At 40.0% G+C, this 25342-nt stretch overlaps 1 protein-coding gene across 3 annotated transcripts in view; it reads left to right on the top strand.

The window, feature by feature from the left end:
• The window catches only part of ttyh2 (tweety family member 2), an 86219-nt gene that overhangs the window by 2512 nt on the left and 58365 nt on the right, over positions 1–25342 (top strand). For all 3 annotated transcript variants that reach the window (XM_046069914.1, XM_046069913.1, XM_046069912.1), the window contains exon 2: positions 13460–13632. In XM_046069914.1, coding sequence (XP_045925870.1) covers positions 13460–13632 — 173 coding nt within the window. The remainder of the gene's footprint in view (positions 1–13459; positions 13633–25342) is intronic.

Genomic DNA, 25342 nt, shown 5'->3' with positions numbered 1-25342 from the left:
TTGATGTAGCGAACTTGTAAGAATAGTTGCCAATTTACACAACCTGAAGATACGAATAAAAATTAACATTATCATTCATTCGGAGTTGTGTTTCTGGTCCCAATGTACGCCTAATAACTTATTTCCTTTTTGCTCAGTTTTGGGACTCCACCAACTCCCGAGGGAAACACGTTAGCCTCTAAATGCTCCATTATGTCCATATGATACTCATTAATTTTGTCTGCTGTTTGTTGCAGAGCAGGAAGTGTACATTAACAACAAAGATTGAAAGCTGTCTTAGTGTCTACAGCCCAATCACATCTTACAGCACTGAAACATTGGCTTTAACATTAGCTGTGATTCTTCCCTTTGCTGCTGTCTCTTCACCAACTGTGGTAGATTGATGCATTTCTGCTCTGTAAGATATCAGATGGTAGCACAACTAAATTGAATGTATGTTTTGCTATTATCAAGGAACATACAGGGAGAGAAGTGAAGGATTGTTTTCTTCTCATGCTGCCAGTTTCCATTCTCGGTTGCACCGTGGTAGAGTCAGGGCCACAGGGTGTGTGTGTGTGTGTGTGTGTGTGTGTGTGTGTGTGTGTGTGTGGGGGTGTCTCAGCAGGAGAGCAGTACTTCCTCCTGAGAAGACTGTCAACCACAGACAGGCACTCGAATCAGGGGTGGGAAACCCCCATCATCCCAACATCCACTTCTCTTGTGCTCTATGATTTTTGTTTCTCTGTTTCTCTCCCTGCCTCATCTCTGACACAACCATGCTCCTGCTCTCTGTTATCTGTCTTCCACAGATATAGGTCAAGCCCTTCGTGCCCCCACACTGTAGAATAATTTTTTGTAAAGCACCAAAGCTAATGACACAATTTCAAGCTGATGCAAGGCTATTTAGGCCATTACATTTCCTGTCCTTTGTGGGCTGGCAAGCTTAATTCTGATCACCACCTTCTTTTTTGACTGTCTTATGTAGCAGTGATAATATGCTGCAAATCATCACTGTGGTATTAATGAACATTGTATCCAGTTTGTTTCAGTGCTAAAATGTTTAACAGCATAGTAAAGAATTCAGTTTAACAGAACAAAGATAATAAGTCCACTCTTTTGTAAAGGAATTGCTGAATCGATGTTCAGTTGGCCATTGCTGCGGAGAGTATTGAGCAGCCAGTCGTGCCTTTAACCCAGCCTGTATGCCTTTTTAAAGGAAGTGTAATTGGCTAGTTGTAGTGTGGGCAATCCTGGTGAAATTCCTTTGTGGGCTTTGGGCCAGCAAATGTGATGGAATGCAAGGGGTTGTGATCTTTCACTGTTCTTTGTCTGTGCATATGTGTGTCTGCTGTAGTAGGTTTCTCATCCACTGTTGGACACTGGTATTGTCAGTAATGGAATGTCCGTCAGCTGAATCACCTGACTAGAGTTTTTCTCTAATTTCTGTCTTCTGACAATAAGCAAGCTATTGTTCTTTATCTTACAGTCACATATTTTGGAAAATCTTATCCATTGCTGCATCAAACTTCTGAATAAAGGGTTCTGTATGCATGAAACAAGCTAGGTCATACAGCTTGTTGTCTGACTACTTCTGAATGTAAAAGTATGAAGCCTGCCTTTACAGCCACATCCTAGCTGCTTCACACTGATCTGTCTCTAAGAAGGAATCTATGGTGGTGCACACAGTTTTACAGTTAATAAAAGTGATGACATTTCTGTGGAGAGAGAGCCTACTTTCACTCCTCCACATACCTGGGCAATCGCTGCCTGCAGCAATGATAATTGTCTGTTTGGGAAGTTATGGAGATTGTCCGACACAGACTCACCCACCCCGATTCCACAGTTGGAAAGGGGGTTTCAGGCACTATAAGCAATTTTAAGAATACTAAGGCCTTTACTGACCTCTCAGTGAGAAAGTGACACCCAAGCAGTGTTGATGATTGCTTTGGGGATGCACATGCTCCTGAGAAAATCTTCTGATCTCCTCAGTGATCACTCAGTCCTCCTCAGCAAGCTCTGTCTGATGTGTGAAATATATTTTGCTGCTCTGTATCTCCCTGTCCCGAAGCCTGACGGCAGAGAGAGAGACAGCAAAAAATGCATAAAGCTCATCCAAAACAAGGATAACACTTTGTGTGTGTGTGTGTGTGTGTGTGTGTGTGTGTGCGCCCATGTGTTTGGGTGTGTGTGTGTTGAGCCAGACATCATGTGTAGGTCAGCAGGTCCTACTCCATCTGACTTCCCTTCCCGTTTCCTGTTTTGTGACTCAAACACGTTTGTGCCATCACATGGACTGCTGTTCCTCATATCCATCCAGCCAAGGTACTCAGCCAGGGTGTAGTGTGTTGAAATGTCTGACACCTTTTTAAAGGAATAGTTAGACATTTTGGGGAATATACTTTATTTGAGTAGATGAGACGATTGATTGCACTATTATAACTGAAATAGATTATGTTACCCTCGGACAGAGCCTCTTTTGAGTCTTTATGCTTACTGTCTCCTGGATCCAGCTTCATATTTAACAGAAAGCTATAAAATTGGTATCAATCTTTTTATCTCAGTCTTGGCAAGAAAACAAATAAGCTTATTTACCAAAATGTCTACTATGTTCCTTTAAAAGTAAATTCTTTCATTTTATGTTAAAGTTGGACTTTAAATTAAATTAAAAAATCAGTTTACCCAGTTTTCAATTTAGGGCAAAATGTTTACTCATTTTATTTGGTTAACAAATGACATATTGTAGTTGCCACAGTTTCAGAGTGATGTAGCTTATACTGATGAGGTCTTTTGATGAAAGACAATTTGATACATTTCTGTTGGTGGTATTTAGGTAGGTAGGTAAGTAGGTAGGTTTATTGTCACAATATAACAAGTTATAGGGTGAAATTGAGTTCTGTAACTCCGTTCTGCTACATAGCAGACAATATATATATATATATTAATATAGAATCAATTATAAAAATGGTCTACAGAAAAAAAAACTATTATAAATGGAGCAGTGCAGAGGATGAATTAGAGTTTAAGAGCCTGATAGCTTGGGGGAAAAAGATGTTCTGCTGTCTAGTGGTGTAGCAGCAAAAACTTCTATATCTCTTCCCAGAAGACAGCAGGGTGAACAGGCTGTGGCTGGGTGGGTACTGTCATTTAGTATCCTTTGGGCTCTGCGTAGGCACTTCACCTCACTGATGTCACTGAGATGGGAGATGGGTACCAATGATCTTCTGAGCAGTTTTAATCACCCTCTGCAGAGCCCTCTGGTCCTGGGCTGTGCACATCCCATGCCAGTTTCTGATGTTTACAGTCAGGATGTTTTCTATTGCTCCTCTGTAAAAGCTGACAAGAGCTTGGCACGGGAATTTGGCCTTCTTCTTCTCAAGAAATCTAGTCGTTTCTGAGCTTTCTTCACCAGTGTGGAGATGTGAGATGACCATGTCAGGTTCTCTGTGATGCTGATTAGAAGGAACCTGAAACTATTCACCTGCTCCACCTCAGCACCACGGATGTAGACAGGAGTGTGTGTCTTTATCGCCTTCTTCCTGAAATCAATTGATCAGCTCCTTAGTTTTGCTGACGTTACCGCACCACTCTACAAGATTATGAATTTCCTCCCAATATGAAGTCTCACCATTGTTTGAAATCCGCCTGATGATGTTGGTGTCATCCGCAAACTTCACAACGGAGTTCTCTCCTTGTCGGGGGATGTAGGGATATATTGTGAAATTTGCTTTTATGGTAATTCACTATCTGGAGGTCACAGCTGGCCTGCGTTTTATTTATGAGAATTAAACATTTTCCTATTATTACTATCTGTGGTTGACACAGTAATTACAGATTGGGGATTTATACTCATAGTGAATGCTCAGTCATGCACAGAAAATAGCATAACGTGTTGTTACACTATTGCTGAAGGAAAAAATGCCATGTTCTGTATTCACTACTAAAAAAGTCTACATTATCTCATTGTAGTGTAGTATAAAGAATGGAAATAAAGTGTTTGTATTTTAAGGTGAGATTAATCACGTTCGTCTTTTTGCTTTTTCCAACTTCAGGTTACTTTATAGAACTGACAGCATTAGATACTCAGTAATTGATTCTCAGTTTAATGCAAAATTTCATCCGCTTTATTACCTTAACAAACATGGACATTTAGGTAGATTCCACACTTCCTGTATAATAATGACAGAACAGACGATTAAAGAACATTCGTCTATCCCACAGCACCAGAGAACAAAGACTTTTGCTTAATAGCTGCACCATTTGTCCTTGACAAAACAACATCCACTTTTCCTGTCCCCCGACTGATCACTTTAATGTCCAGCTCAGACAAATTTCTATTGAAAGCTTTTATCTTGCTATTACCGTGGCCTAGAATAATATGGGATAAATGAGCAAGCCACAGACAGACTATTCAATTACAGAAGCAAACACATACTCTTAACACACTTGATCTTTCTGCTTCAGTGGTTTTTCTCACAGAGATTCCCTGGGAACAGTGTTCCACCCGAGTGCATGCCAACAGCATCCTCCTTCAGACCTTTCTGTTTTCTGTTGTCTTTGTTTTCCCTGTTTCTCGCTCTCTCACTTTTGTATTTCTGCGGCATCAGCATTTCATTCCCCTTCCCCTCTATGTTCATTGATGTTACACCTTCCAATACCAATCTACTGTAAATGGATGTGCCATTGTGTTAAAGCCGTTCATGTGTGGGAGACAGAAGCCATGAGGATAAAATGTGTTTTTTCCCCCATTTTTAGGTAAAGATAATGTTCTTTAAGCAGCAATGGCTTCCTAAAGCACAGTTATTATTGTGTCATTATACCTACGTTTTTTATTTAATTCATAACATTTGTTAATATCCCTAATGTTGTGATCTCAAATATTTGATTGTGTTTTTGCACCAGCTCATCTTCACATAATGCCATTTGTTACAAGGAAAAAATTTTTGGTGATTACAGCTGATTTTACAACTGAATGCATAAGCTGTTGAGATAGAAAATAGAGAATTATGCATACCAAAGCCTGAAAATCCATTATCTATTCAGCTATCGGAACCACTCTGATAGCATTGGAAATTTTCCAGCTCTTGTTGTTGCCTCCTCAAGAAAATCAATCTTAAATCTGTTATTCTTGATTTCCATGCTCCTTGTCGCACCTCAGCCTCTCCCTATTTGTGTTAATGACCGTGTAACCTTATTGTTAAAACAGTGATTTTCCTCCGCTCAACCCCGGCATTTCTTATATATTACGCAGCAATCTACTTAGTCCTCATTTGTGTTATGCATACACATAAAAGGATGCACTGACGGTGTCCCCTCTGGCTCTCCAGAAGGTCATTTACCCCAATCTGTCTCTATAGTGCTTGAAGCCAGTGATTAGCATCACCTGATTGGCTAGATGGTATGGCCGAGGTCTGTACTAATAAGGCAGCATGTCCATCCCTCATGCTGATGTAACATCATTTAAACAAGATATGACAGCACTGAATGATTATCCATTGAGCTGGGGGCTTATGATTGTTTGGTATTCCTGTGCATTTCCTTTGTGATATGATTTTAGTAGGTGATGAAGACCACAAAACGAATCTTCAGCAGGTCAGATTAAATGTATGTACCCACCAGTGCTGCATGAACTGGGACAAGTGGATTCATGCATTCCCCTCCAGCAGAAAAAACAATGAAAGTCTGCTCTTCCTTTGGGGGTTGGGGATCCTTTGTTGGGGGGGGGGAGGGTGTAGCATCAAAATCACGACCCCTGGCTCCCGTGAGGAAGGGTTTGGGCTTCGGGTTCACAGAGGGAGTTGAGCAAACAGGGAGGTAGCATGCTTCGCCGCACTCCAAAGATGTCCCGGTAAGCATGACCTGCACAGAAAGAGGCAGTTACTTGATAGAGATTCATGAAGGTTATACAGAACAACAGGAATAAGGCAAGCAGTTCTCTTTATTGAAAAGATGGAAAAAATCTTAGAAAATGAGCAAGCACTACACCTCACAAAGCTCCTGAGACCTTCAGTTTGTTTGTGTTGAGGGCAACACGACAGTGCAGCGTAACAGATTTAAAGGATCCTTTAGCAACAAAGCCCCATCTTCCTCCCTTTTCCTCCTCCTCTCATCCATAACTCATGGGTCGCTTTGCTGGGACTTAATGGTGTCCCAGCTGTGAACACGGGCAGGCCCAGCCGAGTGCACTCAGCCGGAAAGAGCCCAGGTCCCTGGGGTGTTTGCCCAAGTGTCAGTGTGGGACAGGCAGCAGTGTGGAGGAATACAGTGAGTCGCACTGCTCCATTGATCTTTGGGGAGGGGGGCATTTCTTCATAGTGATGCCATTTCTCAAGGCACTCTGCAGCTTACATTCAAATTTGTGTCTGCTTCCCAGTACAATTTATAAAATGAATATGTTCTGTTTGTTTTTGCTCTTGAAGGGGCACTTTTCACACCACATGGAGGTCAGTGCACTTTTCAATTACTGAAAGCAGTTTTATAATGTCTCCTCTAAATCTGGGGGAGCTTTGGGAAGTCTGAGAAAATGTCTCTGCTCTTGTCATCATGTTATCTCAGCTTGGGCTTGGTGATTAGAAATTTCAGCGGAAACCCTGTGTTAAAAACTTGGGGTGAGGGATTCATAAAAACTTTCTATTATATTGCATTATGGGAATTGTAGGATCCAGTGTTTTGGGAGCTTTACTCATACTTGGAACTAAAAGCCAAGATAGATCTGCCTATCAATTTTGACCATTCTTTTAAAAAATCTCTTAAACCAACTCTATTGATTTGCAACAGCGAGAAGAGGCCCCTGCTGCTCACTACGCTTTGACTTTTAAGGTGGAAGTTCTTTCTTTGTCCACGTCTTTTTCCTTCTGTAACTGGCTTGACACCCGTTTAACCCCTATCATGTTGAAGGAATGTCACTGTCCATTGAGGCCACACACACACGTACTGTACATCAGTGCACGCTGCGCCTGGAGACCTTCTCCACCTCCGCACAGCTGTCTGCCACCTGCTGTTGAGCAGCCATGCTTGCAGAAGACACTTCGTATCGCTTAGCGTGCATTTAGCACCGCTCCAAGCCTGTAGAATTCCACTGTTACACGTCTTAGACCTGCTTAGCAGATGCACAGTAACAGATGGAGGTCCTTTCCATCTCTATGTATTAATTATGGTCAGTACTTGTGTATTAAAAATTGATTTTTAATGGGCTCTACGCATAAGGCACACACTATATACCACTTAGACTGTTGTTTGCATCTGCCTTGATATATAGCTCATCCTCTTGGTCTCTTTCCATTCTGCTCCAATAAAGCACCTGTTTTAACAGGGAAGTGCTCTTCATGAGGTATTCAGGTCAGATTTTCACGGGGAAAACATGCCATTCTTTTATACATGGACACTGAACATTTGGAAGCATTTTCTGCAAGAAATCACTATTCAGAGTCCTTTTGATGCAATGATGTTGCGTAACTGTGAAGCTTTAAATATGGACTTATAAACTGCATTGAAGTTGGATTTATTGCAGGGCTTTTGTATTGGTTTATAAGTGCAAAAATGATTAGTAGATAAATCAGTTTTTGGATTGGCATTTTATAGATAAAACAAATAATGGATTAATAAAAAAAAACAGTTGATAGATTACTCAGTTATATAAAAAAATCTTGAAAACCTAATTGGATTACATTTTGCAAAACATGAACTGGCAGCTTTGCATTTTATTAAATTCACACAGTGGCTACATGAGTATTTGTGAGTAACTGATGGAATATGATAAAAAAAAATTGTTGTTGAGTTCACCTACATGTCATCCCTTAAATAAGTCCATTAGTCGTCCTTTGGGGCAGAGCACGTGGCTGATTTGACTTATCACGCACTTGTGTGTGTTCATTTTTGTACATTCAACAATGAGATTCTTAGGTTTGCTCACTATCTGGGGAAAATCGTAGCATTATGCAACGTTCCAGCCTCAGGGCGAAGCCATCTACAATGGACTAGGAGAGAAACTGGGCTGTGCACTGAGTAATGAAGAGTCTGTCTGAGGTAGCCATGTGGATGAGGTAGCTGTGTCTTTGTCTTCCCTTTACAGAGACAGGCACGTGCAAACACACACTTTGTTGTTCCTTGCCCCGTTTTTCTCTTTCCCTTGTCTTCACTCTTTCTCATCCACACCCTGCTGTCTTACTCCTTTCATTAGCTACAATATTCCCTCCATCACTCTGTCACCCTCTCTTCCTATTTCTCTTTTTTCTCATCCTTTCCCCCTCTACTCGCTCCAGATCTCAGTGATTGCCTTTCCGCACTGCTAGATCTTTCTTCCCTTTCTTTCCTGTGTCATTGCCCCCAGCCTCATGCTAACCCCACCCCCTGTCTATAGGGACAATTGAGGGGAAACAAAACAGAGAAAACAGTGGAGTGGGCCTCTTGAGTTGGGAATGAGTAAGTAAGGAGAAGGGTGTTAACATATCGAGTCTGCTTTTATGGGAAACTACTCAGACCTAATTTAGGTAGCAGTTAAGTGGTCAGACCTGCCAATTTGATTTTACCAAAGAGCGAATGTGTGCACACTCTTGTCGGTAAACCATAAATGGTGTTTTTACACATAATGGAAGGTTGGAGCACTTGGGAAGTGATGGTTGCAGGATGGGGTTTTTGGTGTGTGTCTTTGTGCATGTTCAGTCCACTGAATGAATGCTACATAATTCAAAAGCCATTATTTTTGCGCCCTACTACTGAGAAGAAAGGACAGTAGAGAGAGAGAGTGATAGACAGAAAGTGGAGAGTGTTGTCAGTTGCTTTAAAAGCAACCTTGGAATAAATGTTTCTCCAAAAATAAATTTGTGACTTCCTTCTCAAACTCCATCCATCCATCCGTCAACAGCTTATCCTGTGTACAGGTTCGCGGCAAGCCCCATGCAATTTTTAAATTATACGATGAGTTTAAGGGGGGTTTGGTGGCCCAAACATGATGGAACGTACAACTAAAAGATAATATAAACCAAAGCTTATACCTTTGATGGTCCATGTGAGTCACTGAGCCCCAACCAGGTCCCTCTACTGTTTTTCGGACTGGTTCTGCCCCTTCTGCCACATTCCCTCCTTTCTCTGCATTGCCTGGCTGCAGGGGAATCACAAGACAGAGGCATGGCAATTTAAGCAGGCCTGTCACATGCTGCTTAATTCAAATAGGCTGTGGTAATTCGCCCTTTCACTCGTACTCCCTCCCTGTCGCAAGGGCATGAACTAACCTGCAGGTTACCATGACAATAAAAGCGGCTGGGTGGCCCAGTGTTTGTGCGTTCAGCAGGAGTTTCCCCCCTTTTCTCCACTTCGACCAATCTGGGGCTTTCTCCCACCCATCCCCCCACGTTTGTATTATCCACCTGCGTCCCACATCTCCGTCTCATTTACTGGGTTCACCTCAATTACACCCAATTTACACCGATTCTCATCACAGATGAAACGAGGAGCTTCTCTCTCTTGTCTTTTTGTCTCACCTTGGTGCACACTGCCATCCGTCTGTCTGAGCACAACCATTAACACATTTATAATCCCATCTCTTAAATTGTGGTGCTAAAGTTCCACACCTATTTAATGGGCCTCTAGAGAATATGAGGAATTTGAGGGGTCAATGAGTGGAGACAGTGCTCTGTCCTTCCTTTGACACTTTACTTTTTTTTCCTTTTTTTTATCAGCAGATGTGTGGCCTTCTACATGAAAGGCATGTAGCCGTGAAATGAGACAAGATGAGACACTGCACCCCAACAGATGGAGCTAGGCAGAGGAGAGAGAGTAGAAAGACAGATTGTTTTAAGGGAGAAGGGAATAAATAAAAACTGAGATTCATGGTGTAGGCAAATGATAAAAACTAAGTTTCATAGAGCAAAAAGTGCAAAATGAGTGATGATATCTATCTTGTTGTATTTTTGCTCTTTTATTAGCAAAGTCGACAGGAAAGGGACTGTGTCAGATTCTAAAAACAGCTGTTTTGAGGCATTTGGATGATTTTTAAATGTACCTGGCTCTTTTATAGTAATAGTTGACATAATCCTGCAGATTCTTTCCCTTTTTTGTTTTTTGTTTTTTTTAAATCCCACTGCTTGACTTGTAGGACGCATAACATCGCAGCATGGGAACAGATGGCCCAGCACCAAAAAGATTTCAGACAAACTAAAAAGGAAGAGAAAGGCGTTTAAAAAAGAGGTGCTGAGCTTGAATAAACCCATCTGCTCACAGATGGCTGCAGAATTCATTTGAGGCTCTTAGGACAGTCATGTTGCTATTTTTGTCATGGCACTCCATCTCTCACAGAAGGTGGGATGGGGGCTAAAGGAGGAATGAGAGGGAGAAGTAGATGCAGAGATGTATGAGGAGGTGTGGATGCAGCTGGCCTTGTCTTTGGGAGCAGACATATTCATTTGTTTTTGTGTGTCTTATTATGGCGCTAATCAGAGTAACTGTTGATGTTAGTCGGAAATTGATTGTTTGGAGTCACTGAACATCTTTATATTACTCAGGGACAGGAGCTGTCCGAGTGAAATGGAGAGAATTTGAGGACATTTACAGGCTGACGTGTGTAAAGTTTTCTTCCTTTCCAAGTATCAAGGATGTTTGTTTGCGTTCAGCTGCCCATTCCACACCTGCACTATGTGTACCACAGTCGCTCTCGCGCATCAGTGGTAGCGTGTTGGGCACTAATAGGCCTACTGTAATATTACTTTCACCAGTAAAGAGCAATGTAACGGATTACTATTTCCAAAACTGTTACTAATACAATTACTAATCCAAGTAACGCTGCGCTACTGAACGCACCTTCCATTAGTGAAACGTGAAAGTACGACCGCGCTGCAGCTCAGCGCCACCTGCAGCGCGGTCGCGCTTATGTTGTTCAAGTCATCTCAGCCAAAAAGCTAAAGAAAGACGGGGGAACAGGGAGAGAGAGGTAGCCTATTTTCGACAGCTGTAAGTAACGTTATTGCCATTATTGTGTCACAGTCAATGCAAAGAACATTGTCATCCGTTGTAAGCTTTGTGCCACCAGCAAAAAACTTTAAACCGCGAACAATTCTGCATTTATACTATACTAAAGTAACACAGCAACGTGTAGCTCACAAAGAAACTCCGGTGTTCTTACGATCTATGCTGCCTTGTCGAAAAATTTTACCGTAGCGCAAATCGACAGCACAGTCTATCGAGTCGCTCTGCCCTATCGAAAAATGCTACCTTATGTGTTCCCTTTTCCAATCCCATAAATTTATAACTCTCACAGTATTATGACATGTTCTGTTTTTTGATTAGGCTATATTATAACATCATTTCAGGGGTAGCGTATTCTGACTAATATCCCATATCAAATAATGCTCCCATTACAGAATCATTTTATATTGCACCACTACTCACTCCATGTGTAGGCTATTGTACGGAGATGGGGAGCATGTTGAAATACTATATTATGCCATCTTTATTTAAGATGTCAGGGGTTGCTGCCAGTGATGCTTGGACTCATCGGGAGAGAGTGGCGTTATATCACCCAGTAAAGTAGCTACTAAGTAGCTAAGTTAATACTTTTTAAAGGCTTATGCTAAGTAACTAGTAGGTACGCCTAATATTATTTCTGAGTAACTTGCCCAAGACTAAGTCGACAATAAGTTTCGGATAAATTGGGTAAGTTAGGCTATGTTTTGATTATTGCTTGTTAGGCTATGTCTAATGTTTAGTTTGACTTTGCTGTCTATTTATCAATCATATAGCCTATGTACACTTTGCTGTATGAATGTTTGTTTTTTTACGTCTTCCTTATGTTAAAGGTTTTGGCCGTTATAAATTAATTTATTGTGAATGGTTGTTAGGGGGTTTATATAAGGCCTTTCTCAGATGGCTCTGCGCTCCTCATCAACAGACAGGCAAACAAGCACTCCCCCAGGTAACCATGGCAACGGCTTCTGTGTAACTGGCGCGATCCCGAAACTGTTGCGGTCGTTCTCGTCTCCCGCTGCCACAGTTGAAATGTTTTTCCTACAGTTTATCAGTAGACTGAGACTGATCTGACTGTTTGATCTGAGTTTCCTGAAGAATATAACGTAATGTTTCTTTAACAGTTAGGCCACCAGGTCTTAAACAGGCGAAAACCTTTGCTGCTGTCTCTTATTCATTAAAAATAATCTATTAACTTTAACTGAACTAATTTGAAAGTTAGTAGTTATATTATTTAGTTATAGACTCAATTATTTCATTTTGAATGTTGCACATTTAGTTGTTGAAGTTTAGTAAAAATGAATACAAAATAATAATTATTATAGAGAGGTTGTGATGGGGCAGTGTATTAGACACTTGTCTTTGATTCCCACTGCAACACATCCACCAAATAAGTTATCGTCATGGGTCCTGCTTTACAATCCATATTTTCCTGATTTTTTGCCCTTTGCCAATCACATGCCTGATTACTGAATGAAGCTCTGCTATTAAGCAGAGGCCAAGTGGATATGCCTTTAATGGCTATGTATCTGATGAGTCATGTCATTTTGAGATTTCTCAAATGGACAGCAGATGAAAAATTACCTGTTCAACAGAACACACACTTTAAAGGCATTAATTTGTCTATAATAATTCATGTTGTCTAGTAGCCTACTTCATGCTAACTCTTTGGCTTATAGTATGCTAACTTAAATTATTACAAGGAGCATTGTCATATGAATGTCTTAAAAGCAGATGGCTAGTATGTTATTGCTAACGTGTTCATTTTGAGACATGTTTCTGACCACCAAGTCTAATATTCACTCTCCTTTTAGCTCTATTTTGGTCTCCAACTCCTGAGAAAAAAATATCTGGCCATAGTTGCTAGTTGTTTGGCTTTTTTCACCAGCTAGCTTAGTCGTTACCTTTACCTGCTGTTTGGTTCTGGGCAGGTAAGCTTAGTGTGCAGTTGGTTTATCGGAGCTAAGCTACTTTGGTAAAAACTTTGTTCTACTGGAAAAGGTGTTACTGATAATGAAATTTGCAAACTGTATCTGTAAGAAGTTAAAAAGCCTGATAAAGCACTAAAAATATTTATTTAAAAAGATTATTTTAACTTTTAACTATTTTTAACTTTTATTCCTTTGAACAACCAATCGACAGCATGTTGAGTTTAGTTCAAATTAAATGTATGGGGTATACCAATAAAATATAATAATAATAATGATAAATTGAATTTGTATAGCGCTTTTCACGAACTCAAAGTCGCTTTACAGAGCAGATAAAGAAACATGACAAAAAAAAAAAAGAAAAATATATGTGATATACCAATAAGATTGCAATACCTTGCTTTTAATGGGCAAGTGAACCAACAGGCAAATTTCCCCAAAACTAAAGTTATGTAAAACTTGCTGGGAAGCATTATTCATAAGTGACCCTGCATTCCAGGTTGTTCATTGCTTGAGGTAAAACATGAGCTCTGAAACCACTTTTTGTTTCTGACTTAGCTGCATTAAGTCATCGCCTCTCCTTCTCTTTCTCCCCGTAGTCTTTAATATTCCTGGGCTGTGTGGCTGCTGCGGGACTCGGCGTCAACCTGCTATGTCTGGCCATCTACCTGAGCTGTTTGTGCTGCTGCCGCAAAGACGAAGAAGAGGAGAGCAAGAAGCCCAACTCCTGTTGTGTCACCTGGTCTGCTGTTGCTGCCGGCCTCATCACATGGTGAGAGAATCAAGATGAGACAAGACCAGATGTTATGCCTAACTACTGATTATCGTGCGCACACACTCATTGTTGATGTCTGCCACTCTGTGTGTTTTCCCATTTTCTTTATTGGTCATTCAGTATTCCTAACGGGGAGCTGAAATTGGTATGATGCTTTCACTGCAAAGACTCTCAGTCTGAGAGTGAGATCCACAACTTAATAGTTCATTGTGCACATATTGACAGATTTGTCTGTTTGTCTGCCTGTCTCTGTTTTCCCATTTGTATTCCCGGGGTGTTCAGGGTCTCTCTTTCTGGTCTACATACCTGTCAGTCCACCTCCCTTTTCAAAAAATCTTTGGCTTCTTTTTGCAGTTCTGCAGATACTTGTGGTTTGGGTTCACAATAGCATTGTCAGTCTTCCTTATAATGTTCCTTTTGATGAGATCACTCTTTGATCTCTATCATGTCTGGTAAATCTCTTTTAGCACTGATGTAGTTGAAATCTCTCTGATAACCCTCACGCTTTCTATATTTTTTGTGATTTGTAGTTTAAAAACAGACATAAAATATGCAAAAGAATGAAAGGTTTTGATATTTGTACAAGCAGTGTTTCCCTTGAACATCCGTCTGGATATGTGTTTGTCAGAACAGGTCCCTAAGAAGCTATGGCGTCTGTTTGGAGGGGATATTGGCACAGTCATCTTATAGTTTACCAGCCCTGGGTTTACACTGGCATTCTGACTCTCGAGCTCCATTGTTGTGGGAGCAGCCATCCTGATGTGGGTGTATTATGAATATTCTGCTGAGAATGCAATACAAGTGACACAAATGCAATACTCCCTCTGAGTAGCCTATAGTATTTTATGTTACTTTAGGTGCAGACTAACATTTATAAAAGGCAACAATATAAAATAAGACAGAGAAACATCATGAGTTGTATAAATATTTTACTCTCTACATCTTATATTATATAAAATGATATGAATGTAGATGAATATTACACGGAAGTACAGCACAGACATTTTCATAGATTCCTTAAACTCTTTCATTACTTGTAAATAACATTTCTCCCAGCTTAATGCACTAGCAGACCATAAAGTTTATTAAGCGTAGCCTATTTATTTTGCTTCTATAAAAAAGCCTCCTGTTTACATCGTTGGCTGAGTAATTCAACCCAAATATTGAAAAGTCGGTTTCAGGTTTCCAGTGGTGAGTCAAATGACATTACCATTATTACAAATACTCTACAACACATTTCAAGCTTACTTATTATGTATTAAGTATGCAGAATTTGTTCAATAAACCACTTAAATGGTTAAAATTAGACTACAGAGGAAGAAAAACAAGTCCTTATTTTTTAAGATATTTTAAGATGAAATCTGACCCAGTGTTTCCTCAGATTAAACAGCGGAGGAGCAATGCAGGATGTGATTTTTTTTGTTGTTGTTTTGGCTGGAGGCTGCTGGATCTCATCAAGTCTATGGTGAACTGAAAACAGTCCTGATGTGAAATGACATTATGTTTAGCTGCGGTAAAGATGAATGATATCAGTATTATAGCCGTTAGCTGGTACACAGACAACCTAGAGCAGTTCATTATTTTTTACTTAGATCCAACATTTCATTCTGTTAACATTCTGCTGCTGTGTCAAACTTGCAAAACAACTCTTCATGCAGCTCACTGCTACAGCTCTCAAACTATAGGGACAATCGCTTACAGTCTGTTATAAAGTGACCAAAACACATGTACTGATGTAACATAGTCAGCACGTACATCACCAGATAGAACCTATTAGGCCAGTCAATGAGATGTGCTCTCCCCAAAAAGTAGCTAATTTAATTTGTTGCCAGAGGAGTAGATACTTCTCTCAACCATGTGAGAGTCATGTTTATCAACCAGTGGGTAGTGTTAAATTAGCATAATCGAGCATTATCCTACATCCATCTTTTTTCAGAGATGGTTCATTTTTAAATGGAAACACACAGGGTGTCATGGTTGTGTAAAATATCCTGAAAGGTCCGCAGCACTGCAGGCTAACGCTTGTGTTCTGACCCATCTTAAGGTGAATTACACTAATTACTTACATCATCTTTCTTCTTTGTGCCTTACCCAGCAGAGTTTTCTAAAAGGAAACATTTAAATATTTTACCCCCTCTATTCAAGGCTCGCTCTAAAAGCATGATGACAAACATTCTGAATATCAAATTGCCTTTGAATCCCTAATTGCAAAAACAGCACTAAAACAATAATCATATAACACTTAGCTTGATGTTGCAATGTTGCACACTTTTACTCTGTGGTTTCTCTCTGATAAGGGTTGCGGATGGCTTCTGTTCCCACCCAAATACACCGGTGTTCATTTTGTTAAATTTAGTTATTTATGTGTAGTTTCTTAAAACGAGTGACTCACACTCCTCTTAACATTAAAGTTGTATGTTGCAAATTCAAAATTAGAAGAGTGAAAATACACTGGTGACCTCTCCAGGGTGTACCCCGCCTTTCGCCCGATGTCAGCTGGGATTGGCTCCAGCCCCCCGCAGCCCTGTACGCAGGATAAGCGGTTGACGATGGATGGATGGATGGATTGAAGAGTGAAAATACAGCTGCAAGCACTAACTAGGAGAAGCAGAGGACTATGGTTCAAGTTGTTGGATGCTGTCGGAAGCTCTCATGAATTGATTGTCTGGGTAGTAGAATAGTATTAGTATTTTAAACCTTTTTGAAAAAAAATTCTCTCGGCCTTAAGGATGTTTTGTTTGTAAGAACCTTTAGTTAATAAGAACAAGAATTGCTTCATGCTAGGACCCCTAAAAATGAATAAACTTTTGTGACAAAAGCTGGTTGTAAACTTATAAAATATAGACAATATAATACCCAGGAAAAACCAGACCAACAACCAGATATTCCATAAGGTCCATATCCATCCTGTATCACCACTGACTCAGTCTTAACAAAGTAATTTTGTGCAGTCACTCACTAGCCTATTTAAAACCACAGAACTATATAAAAAAACATTACATGACAAATTCCATTGCAAATATTCTATGTGGTTTACTGTTCTTCAATGGAAAAGTGGAAAAGACTTAGTGAATAAATCATGAGGTACATGAAGCATGTGACTTGAACATCCACTGAAGAGACGGAAATATCAGATCCATGTGGAGCGATGAGTTGGAAGTAACCTTCCACAAATAAATACATGAACAAACATAAATGCAATATTTTCCATTTTATTTTCCATCATTTTTGTTTCCTAAAGTTTTGACTGGTGCTCTTTTAACTAAGAAATCTAGTTGTGTCCTTTGTTTATCTCGATGCAGACAACAGACGGGTGGATATGCACATTAAGTAACTTTTTGTTTTTCTGGCAATTTTGTTAAAATTTGTGCTGAATTTGGATGAAAACTTGACTTATTTTGAATTGACTGAATAAACAGTATTGAATGAGTAGCTTTCATCCTTGTCTTTCATTCTGGGAATGATTTAAAAACTAGCTTTTTTTTTTTTTATATTGTGTAACAATGTCCATATATGGGGTCCTTGTGCTATAAAATATAAGTCTAATCCTGTCTCAGCTTGTTGATGGTTTAGTGAGTTTAGTGAGAGTTGGTCTTAGACAGCCCAATCTTTCACCTTCTGCGAGATTTCTAAACAAAATCATAACCATCTGTCTGGTCGCTGCTATGTAGCAGCTCAGGCTTTAAATGGGAACCTCTCCTTCATCTGATTCCCAACTTTGATTATGTCAATCTGCTGGATATGCCCAGTGGATTTTGGATTGGACTTGGAAACAGGAAAACTGGCTTCATTTTAATCTCATCAATCCAGATCCTTCCCCTCTTTTCACCCTCACTTTTTACTCCCCATTTCTCTTCACTATGTCCTCTTTCATTGTATTTCCTGTCCCTCTACACTCAGTCCTGTTTGTCCTTCCCTCTTCCTTCTGCCTTTGCTTAAAGTCTTGCCGTCCTCAACCCTAATTATGTTTGACAGTAGCTGCAGTTGATATGCTGTGATGTCCATCCTAATTAACACTGGTGAAACCAGAGCAGATGTCACTCAGCTGTGGTTGCAGCCCTACCCATGGTGTAGCACATTAACTCTGTAATTATACTGTACTCTAAGTGATCAAGCCTCTCATACTGAGAACATCTGGACTAATGGTTTGATTTACTAAAATATAAACATCATACTTCACAGTATATATTATTGCTAGTTTGTATATTTATATAATAGTTTGGTACTGAAAATGAACGAAATTGTTGCTTTATTGGCATGACCATGATTAAGTACAGTATTTCGAAAGCAGGTTGTACTAGGTTTACTATGTATGTATAATTACATTACGTTTGTTTTTTTCAGTTTTCTGTTAGACCATTAGATTTATTGTTTGCTGAATTTCAACAAATATAACAAAAAATGCTTCTGAAGTAAAATGCCTGCCCCAGCTTTAACTGTCAGTTAATGGAAGTGGCCAATCCATATCTGGCCAATAATATCCAACATGATTTAGGCATTTTATGTCAAATAGTGTAGAAAGTTCAAGTGTATTTATCAATCTTTACACAAGGTATCTGACCATCTCTAGTATAGTGTTTAGCCCTAGAGCCTGTGGAATAAAATCAGACTTTCTTCTGTTTGTGTTAATTAAAGTACAGGGTAATTGATAATCTTGCGAGCCTTTTCAGAGGACAGCATTAATCTGTGCAAGGGATCTTTATGTTTTGCCAATCGTTTTAGAGTTGAGGTGAACAACACTTAACAATTGGTTATTGTGCTTTTGACAGACAGATGTAAATAAATGACAATTTAAAATAATATCAATGAAAAAGCTAGAAAATGTTGTCAGCATTCTCCAGTCTACTCCAAAGGGGGTTTTATTTACAAAGGCAGTAGAGACCCGGCACAGACTTTTTCACAATGACAGCAGTGTTTCCACTGTTTATGTAAGTGGATCATCAGAAGTTCTCCTTTCCAGGACACTTGAAATATTTATTTGTATTTGTGCCAATCAGAAATGAGAATTGAGGACATTAGAAACAGGAGAGAGAAAGAAACGAAGAGAGATAAACGGTCTGTTTACATGATATCAGTGTCCTCCATTGTACCCCGTACAGAAATGTTTTCACACACCAGATGCTTGTCATAAAATGTCTATAGTATCAGAAATAAAAGCATACCGGCAGTTGTGTTTTAAAGACCCCTTTCAGTTTTTAATTGGGGTCGTCTAACATTTGGTAAATGACAATATACAACTTTGTTTTTATGGCATCTCAGGCCCTAAATTTGCTTTTTTGTTTTCCTAGCTCTGAAAATGGAGATGCAGAAAGGAGCTATTTGTGTTTTGTATTTTAGGCCTGCTGCATATTAAGGGGATTTTTGGGGTGGACCTTGCTGAGACTTCAGGAGGGCAGAGTAAAATATAAAATTCTATATTTGTCATCTCATGGGAGTCATTGCTGCCATTCTGGGGCAAAATCTCAAATGTTTAAACATGTCCGAGTCTATTCATAGTGACCAAGGGCATTTTTCTGCTGCAGGCTGAAGTATTTGATTCCTTTTTTTCGAATTCCCGTCAATGTCTTTTATCCATTTTTTCATTTATCAACTTGACAGTTTGGACTCCTGCTCACTACATGCCTACTCAAATATATCTAGATATTCTATCTCTTTTAATTAGACTGTAGATATTTCAAAGAGCAGCACTAAGGGAACTGGAAGGGCTGACAGAGTGAAGGAGGGGTAGAAAAAGAAAGATATTCTCTCTTTCCTCACACTTTCCGTATATTGATTAGATTCTAGCCTTATAATATTTGCATGGTTCAAAGAAGTCCATGTTTCTTCCAACTACTTTTACCCAATGCATTTTCTACGTCTGGAGCACTAGAGGATCTGTTTAGACACACAGAGATGAAAGGAGAGCAGCTCCCATGGTATTTTTTAGGTGGTTTTATTTGGTGGGGAACAAAAATAAATGAATATAATGTACTAGTATAGACATCATAATCAGTGGATTATTATTAAATGTGGTGCATGAAGTAAGGCACATATTCTTTTACTTGTTCCCTGTTCTTTGTTCTTTGTCTGCCTTGCTCTGTTTGTCCAATTGTCTTGCTCTCGGTTTTTGTGTCATATCATTTGTTGTAAACTATCCATCTCCCTGTCTGCTTACAGTATACACTGTCTACTTGTGTCTCTTTTGGTCTATCTGTATCTGTCACTTCCTGTTTCTCTCCAAACCAAGCAGGAACCTTCGGGTCTGAAAAGTGAAGCCAACGCAGTGTTCCTTAAACCTGCATTCTTTCTAATGGCCAGCAGGGGGCTACGCCACTGGTTGCAGAAATAAGTTACACTGAATCGAATGCTGCGTTCCATTTGACAGTCGGAAATTCTGACTTGGGAAAGTCGGGAGAACCTCATCAACCACAACCTCAAAATCCAAGAATGCTGCCCCCGAGCATCAACAGTATTGTTGTAGTAATATATTGTCTATCGCACTTCTGTCTATCGCACAGTACTGTCCAACTTATACCTGTGGACATACTACGGTGTCTTGATGTGAAAAATACTGTGCAGTGCATTGTTATAAACTGTTATTGCTAACAATGGCTAAAGGATCCATCTGGGTTTTCCGACTTATATCTGTTGTTGTACTTGAAATTTCCAGCTCCGACTTCCAAGGTAAATGGAATGCAGCAGTCTATGACAAAATTACCCTACTTCTCACTTGATTTATTACCTCAGGAAACACTTTCCAGATGGATTTAAGGTCTAAATTGCTAGTTTCAAGTCTTCTTCAATGCAGCATGATGTTAATTTTGTAAATTATGATGGTTTTAAGATTAATATGGTAATGGCCAAAAGACTTTTTTCACGCTCCAAAATTAGCATCCCAGTTAATATCACAGCAAACAAGCAAAGTAGTTGTAACAGTTATCGTAAAAGATAAAATGGTTGAAATATCGCTAATAGAAATATTTAGCTAAATTATGGTCCCATTTACAATAAAATAGACGATAAAGCAGAGTATGCTTTAGGGTATGTCTGCCTTGTTATTAACAAAGCTAGAGTGTATCCTCCCCAGCTCCACCTTCTCATCCAAATATGGTCACATCTAGTTCCAAAAAATCAAGATGGCAATTGCCAAAAGGCCAAACTCGAGGCTTCAAAACTGTAGTCCACAAACTAATGGGTGATGTCACGCAAGCTGCACCCACATCTTTTAATAGTCAATGCTCCACACTTTTTTGTGTCTGCTCTGTCTTTAATGTACCACCTCTTCCCTTTCTCTATTCCTCTTCCTGAGAGTTGTGATAAAATCTGCAGAGTGGGTGGTTTACCTGCAGGGTGTCAGTTAATGAGACTATGTCCTTGTTGTAGTAATTAGGAAAATAGCCCCTGTTGTTGTGCTCCACCTGCACTAAGCATCGACCACCACACTGACACACAACAGCTCTGCCAATTCCAAGTGAATGCTGCAAGACGCATCATTGACCATGGATTTATAGTCTCTCTTTTCTGCTTAACGCTTATCCACAGCATCAGGAAGTCCACAAGGTTAAGGATACTGCTCTAAGACTCAATTAGGCTGACTTCTGCGTACCTTCCCTCTGGGACTGACCTGACCTGCCTCTGGCCTTCTTCTTGAGCACATTTTGTGATGACACTGTAGCATTGATTCCCAACCAGGGGGTACTTTTGTAGTTTCTGGGCAGTACATGGAAAGATTGTGGATTAGAAATCACAATTTGAATTTAAAAAACACATACTCGTATGTCGGAAAAGTGAAGTCACTGCAAAAGTGCATTAAACATGCATTCTTTATAATGACCAGTAGAGGGCAACTCCACTGGTTGCAAAAATAAGTCAAATTGTATAGAAGTCAATGACAAATGACCGTACTTCTCACTTGATTTATTCCCTCAGTAAACACTTTTACTAATGAGATTATGGTCACAATTGTTAGTTTCAAGTCATCTTCAAAACAGCATGATGTTCATTTTGTAAAATTATGGTCCCGTTTAGAATAAATCAGGGTATGCTTCAGGGCATGGCTACCTCGTGATTGACAAGTTGCTACCATGGCGACCTGTCAGTCAGGATAGAGGCAAATCGTATCCACTGCACTGGGTATATTTGACCAGCATGATTGAAACAACATCCTCTTGAGCCCTGACCCCCTCTGTACCGGGGGCACGCGATTTTCACACAAAATGCAAATAGAAATTCTAGTCTGAAACTAGTATTGCATCACCCTATCCATGCTAAACACCTCTGTGAAGCTAGGAGGCTCAGCTAGAAGCTCAAACCGACCATTTTTATCCACACCTAACACACAGCAAATACCAAGCATCTAAATAAGCTTATATCACAACATAAATGGCTCTATAATCACTGTACATGGCTGCAGTTATAAGCATCCAGTTATCTCTAATCAGAATGTATCATGTCCCACCTCTCAAACCAAAGCTAATTTCCCCCTGAGATCAGCGCTGTGGCTCACATCACTCAAATGATCAAAATTACAGACTAATTAGCTGGGTAAAAGTAACAACAAACGCACCAATATACATATACAATTATAACCGCTGACTTTTGCCGTTTTTGCTGTTTACAGTCCACAGATCCACTGACTTGTTAGTAAAAATATCACCGGGCGCCATCTTATTGCGCAGTACCAGGGAGCTGTGTGCATGCATTCTCTCGCCTTTTTCTCCAAAGGAGAAGAAGTGCCGCCTTGGAACACACAGTCTTTTTTGTTGTCTGGTAGCCAACTCGTAGTAGCTACATAGAAATGGTATCAAAGGAAAGGTCTGCTTAATCGGGATCGATTGATGCCCCCTCACCCCCCCATCACTGTGGGATGTTCCGTTCTCTATTTCAATGTTTCGGAAGCTTTATGTTATGTGGTTGTGTGGACATAAATAGTGTTTTAAAGATAACTCTAACAGTAACTATTGCCAAAATATGGGCATTCGCCTGGTATATATTAAAAAAATTGTATAATAACGATTTTGGAAAATAAACTAATTGCGATTTTTTTTTACCAATATTAAGATTGTGATTTAATATGCGATAAATTTTTAAGCTCTTTACCTTCTGTATTCACAACGGACAAGCAATAAATCAGTGTATAGTATGACCAACACAATATTAGATAGATTAAACATACACTGTTCTTTTTTGTAGGCCAGGCCTGTGTTATGATGAAATTAGGTAATGCATGAATTGCATGAATTATTATGAGCAATGGTGGAGAAGAAATATCAAATTATAATAATATGAGAAAGATAATTTGAGAGTCAGGTCGCTTTAAATAATATGATATAACATCATCAGGTCGGCCTACCTACAGACAGCCAGAAAAACAAAGTTCACCAGTGTGAACTGTATTATCCAGTAAGCTCCTAGGAGTCCATCTCTCATCAAAAACTTCAAAAAATATTCAGTTTGAGGTTCAATTCAAAAGTTGGGCAACGAAAATAAAACCAAGTGACGCCTCTCGTGTTTAATAGACAAGCTAAGTAATTCTGCCACAACACCGGAGTTCCGCACCCCCGCAGCCTCTGATGCTGGTAAGCAGTGCAGTGCGTTTGCACTGATATTTCCTGAGCTAAATGGTGGCTGTGTGTGTGACACAGGTGCCGATCGCCACAATACGCTCACCATACTACACGTGTCTTTCTGTTGTGCATTTTTCCTGTCCGCCAAAGCGGCAGATGGCCCAAAGATTTCACCCACCACAACCAGCAATTTACATGCGGGTGGCCGGTGCTACTTTAATTTCTTGTGTGACAGAACATTTCTGTAGTGTCAGCTTTTATCAAGTTTAAGGCCATTACACAACAATAAGTAAATGTACAACATTATGTGCGAAGTTGATGTTTCCTCTGTAGACTTGTTTACTCTTGTGTGTCATTTCACCAGAGCCTAATCGCAGCCTTTGCTATTTGAAAATCTCGTTTTATCATATCGTGATAATATCGCAAATGCAATTAATCGTTCAGCTCTAACAATAACTGTTGTATTTTAGTCTATTTTCATAGAATTTACAGTTACAGTTGCATTCCAGGTGTATTAAAAGATATTCAGTTGCATTACAATCCATTTGACGATGGTTTTGATGGTTTATTGCATTTAACATATAGATTTTTTTACCAGGCGAGGATGAAAATATCATATTTTTCTTTATTGCATCCATTTAGTCTGTAATGATAAAATAAATCTGTTAATTTACAATGGATTTATATTCCTTAGCTTCTGACTCTTCAAAGGAGAATTATGCATCTAGCCCATATGGTTGGGGAGTTATTCCTGATTCATTTTAGGTATGTTATTTTAGGCGTTTTTCCTGGAAAAAGGTTTTAGGCCTGTTTTTTTACTAGCCCAAATTAGCATCCCCGTTAATATCACTGCTAACGTGAATTACAGATGCACTAGCGCTGTTATACATTTAACTTACTTACTTACTAATCAAGTTAGTTAGTTCCACCCTGTTGTCCGAATATGGATAATAAATCGCTATAAATTAAAACAAAATTCTTGTTCCAAAAACGCAAGATGGCGACGACCAAAATGCCAAACTAGAGGCTTCAAAACGGTAGTCCACAAACCAATGGCTGATACCTTGGTGGCTGCCTCCACATCTTTTATACAGTCTAGCAAGCAAACATTAGTGACTTGAATTTGAAGCTGGGTGGCGTACTGAGCCAGGGGTGCCCTAAGGCTCAGTGCTTGGGCCCCTTCTCTTCTCAATTTACACCTCTGCTACGCAGACGATACGCAACTCTACCTATCCTTCCCGCCAGGCGATCCCACTGTCTCAGCGCGGATCACAGACTGTCTATCGGACATATCTGCATGGATGAAGGCTTGCCACCTTCAACTAAACCTCTCTAAGACTGAACTCTTGGTCATTCCAGCCAAGCAATCTATCCACCATAACATCAAACTACAAATTGACTCCGCAACCATCACTCCAACAAGGGTGGTGAGAAACTAGGGTGTCATGATTAATGACCAGCTGTCCTTTTCAGACCATGTTGCTGCTGTCTCTCGGTCATGCCGCTTTGCTCTATACAACATAAGGAAAATCAGGCCCTACCTCACTCAGTACGACACCCAGCTTCAGGTACAGGCCATGGTTATCTCTCGCATCGACTATTGCAATGCCCTCCTAGCAGGTCTTCCAGCTTGTGCGGTGAAACCCTTACAAATGGTTCAGAACGCAGCAGCGCGTCTGGTTTTTGATCAGCCCAAAAGGACTCGTGTCACTCCATTACTCCGTGACCTCCACTGGCTCCCCGTGGCCTCCAGAATCAAATTCAAGTCACTAATGCTTGCATACAGAGTGACTACTGGGTCTGCACCCATCTATCTAAACTCCATAATACAAACTTACGTTCCTTCTTGGCCGCTACGCTTCACCAATGAACGCCGCCTGGCTCTGCCATCCCTTTACACAAAGCAATCCCAGTCCCGGCTATTATCATCTGTGACACCACGAAGGTGGAACGAGCTACCACACGCCATCAGAGCAGGGGCGTCCCACTCTAACTTCAAGAAGCTCTTGAAAGCTCATCTCTTCCGAGAACACTTCCTCTTATAACACCTCTAACTCCTAACCTCTAACATGCACTTTCTGTGCTCTTCTTCTTCTATCCCCTACAGTTATCTTGTATTGATTGCACTTTTTTGTTTTGTTAACTCTTACTTCCTTCCCTAG

The sequence above is a fragment of the Micropterus dolomieu genome, linkage group LG14, assembly GCF_021292245.1.
Source record: "Micropterus dolomieu isolate WLL.071019.BEF.003 ecotype Adirondacks linkage group LG14, ASM2129224v1, whole genome shotgun sequence".
Taxonomy (NCBI): Eukaryota; Metazoa; Chordata; class Actinopteri; order Centrarchiformes; family Centrarchidae; genus Micropterus; species Micropterus dolomieu.
Note: the sequence above shows the minus strand (reverse complement) of the source record. Positions and strands in the feature narration are given on the sequence as shown.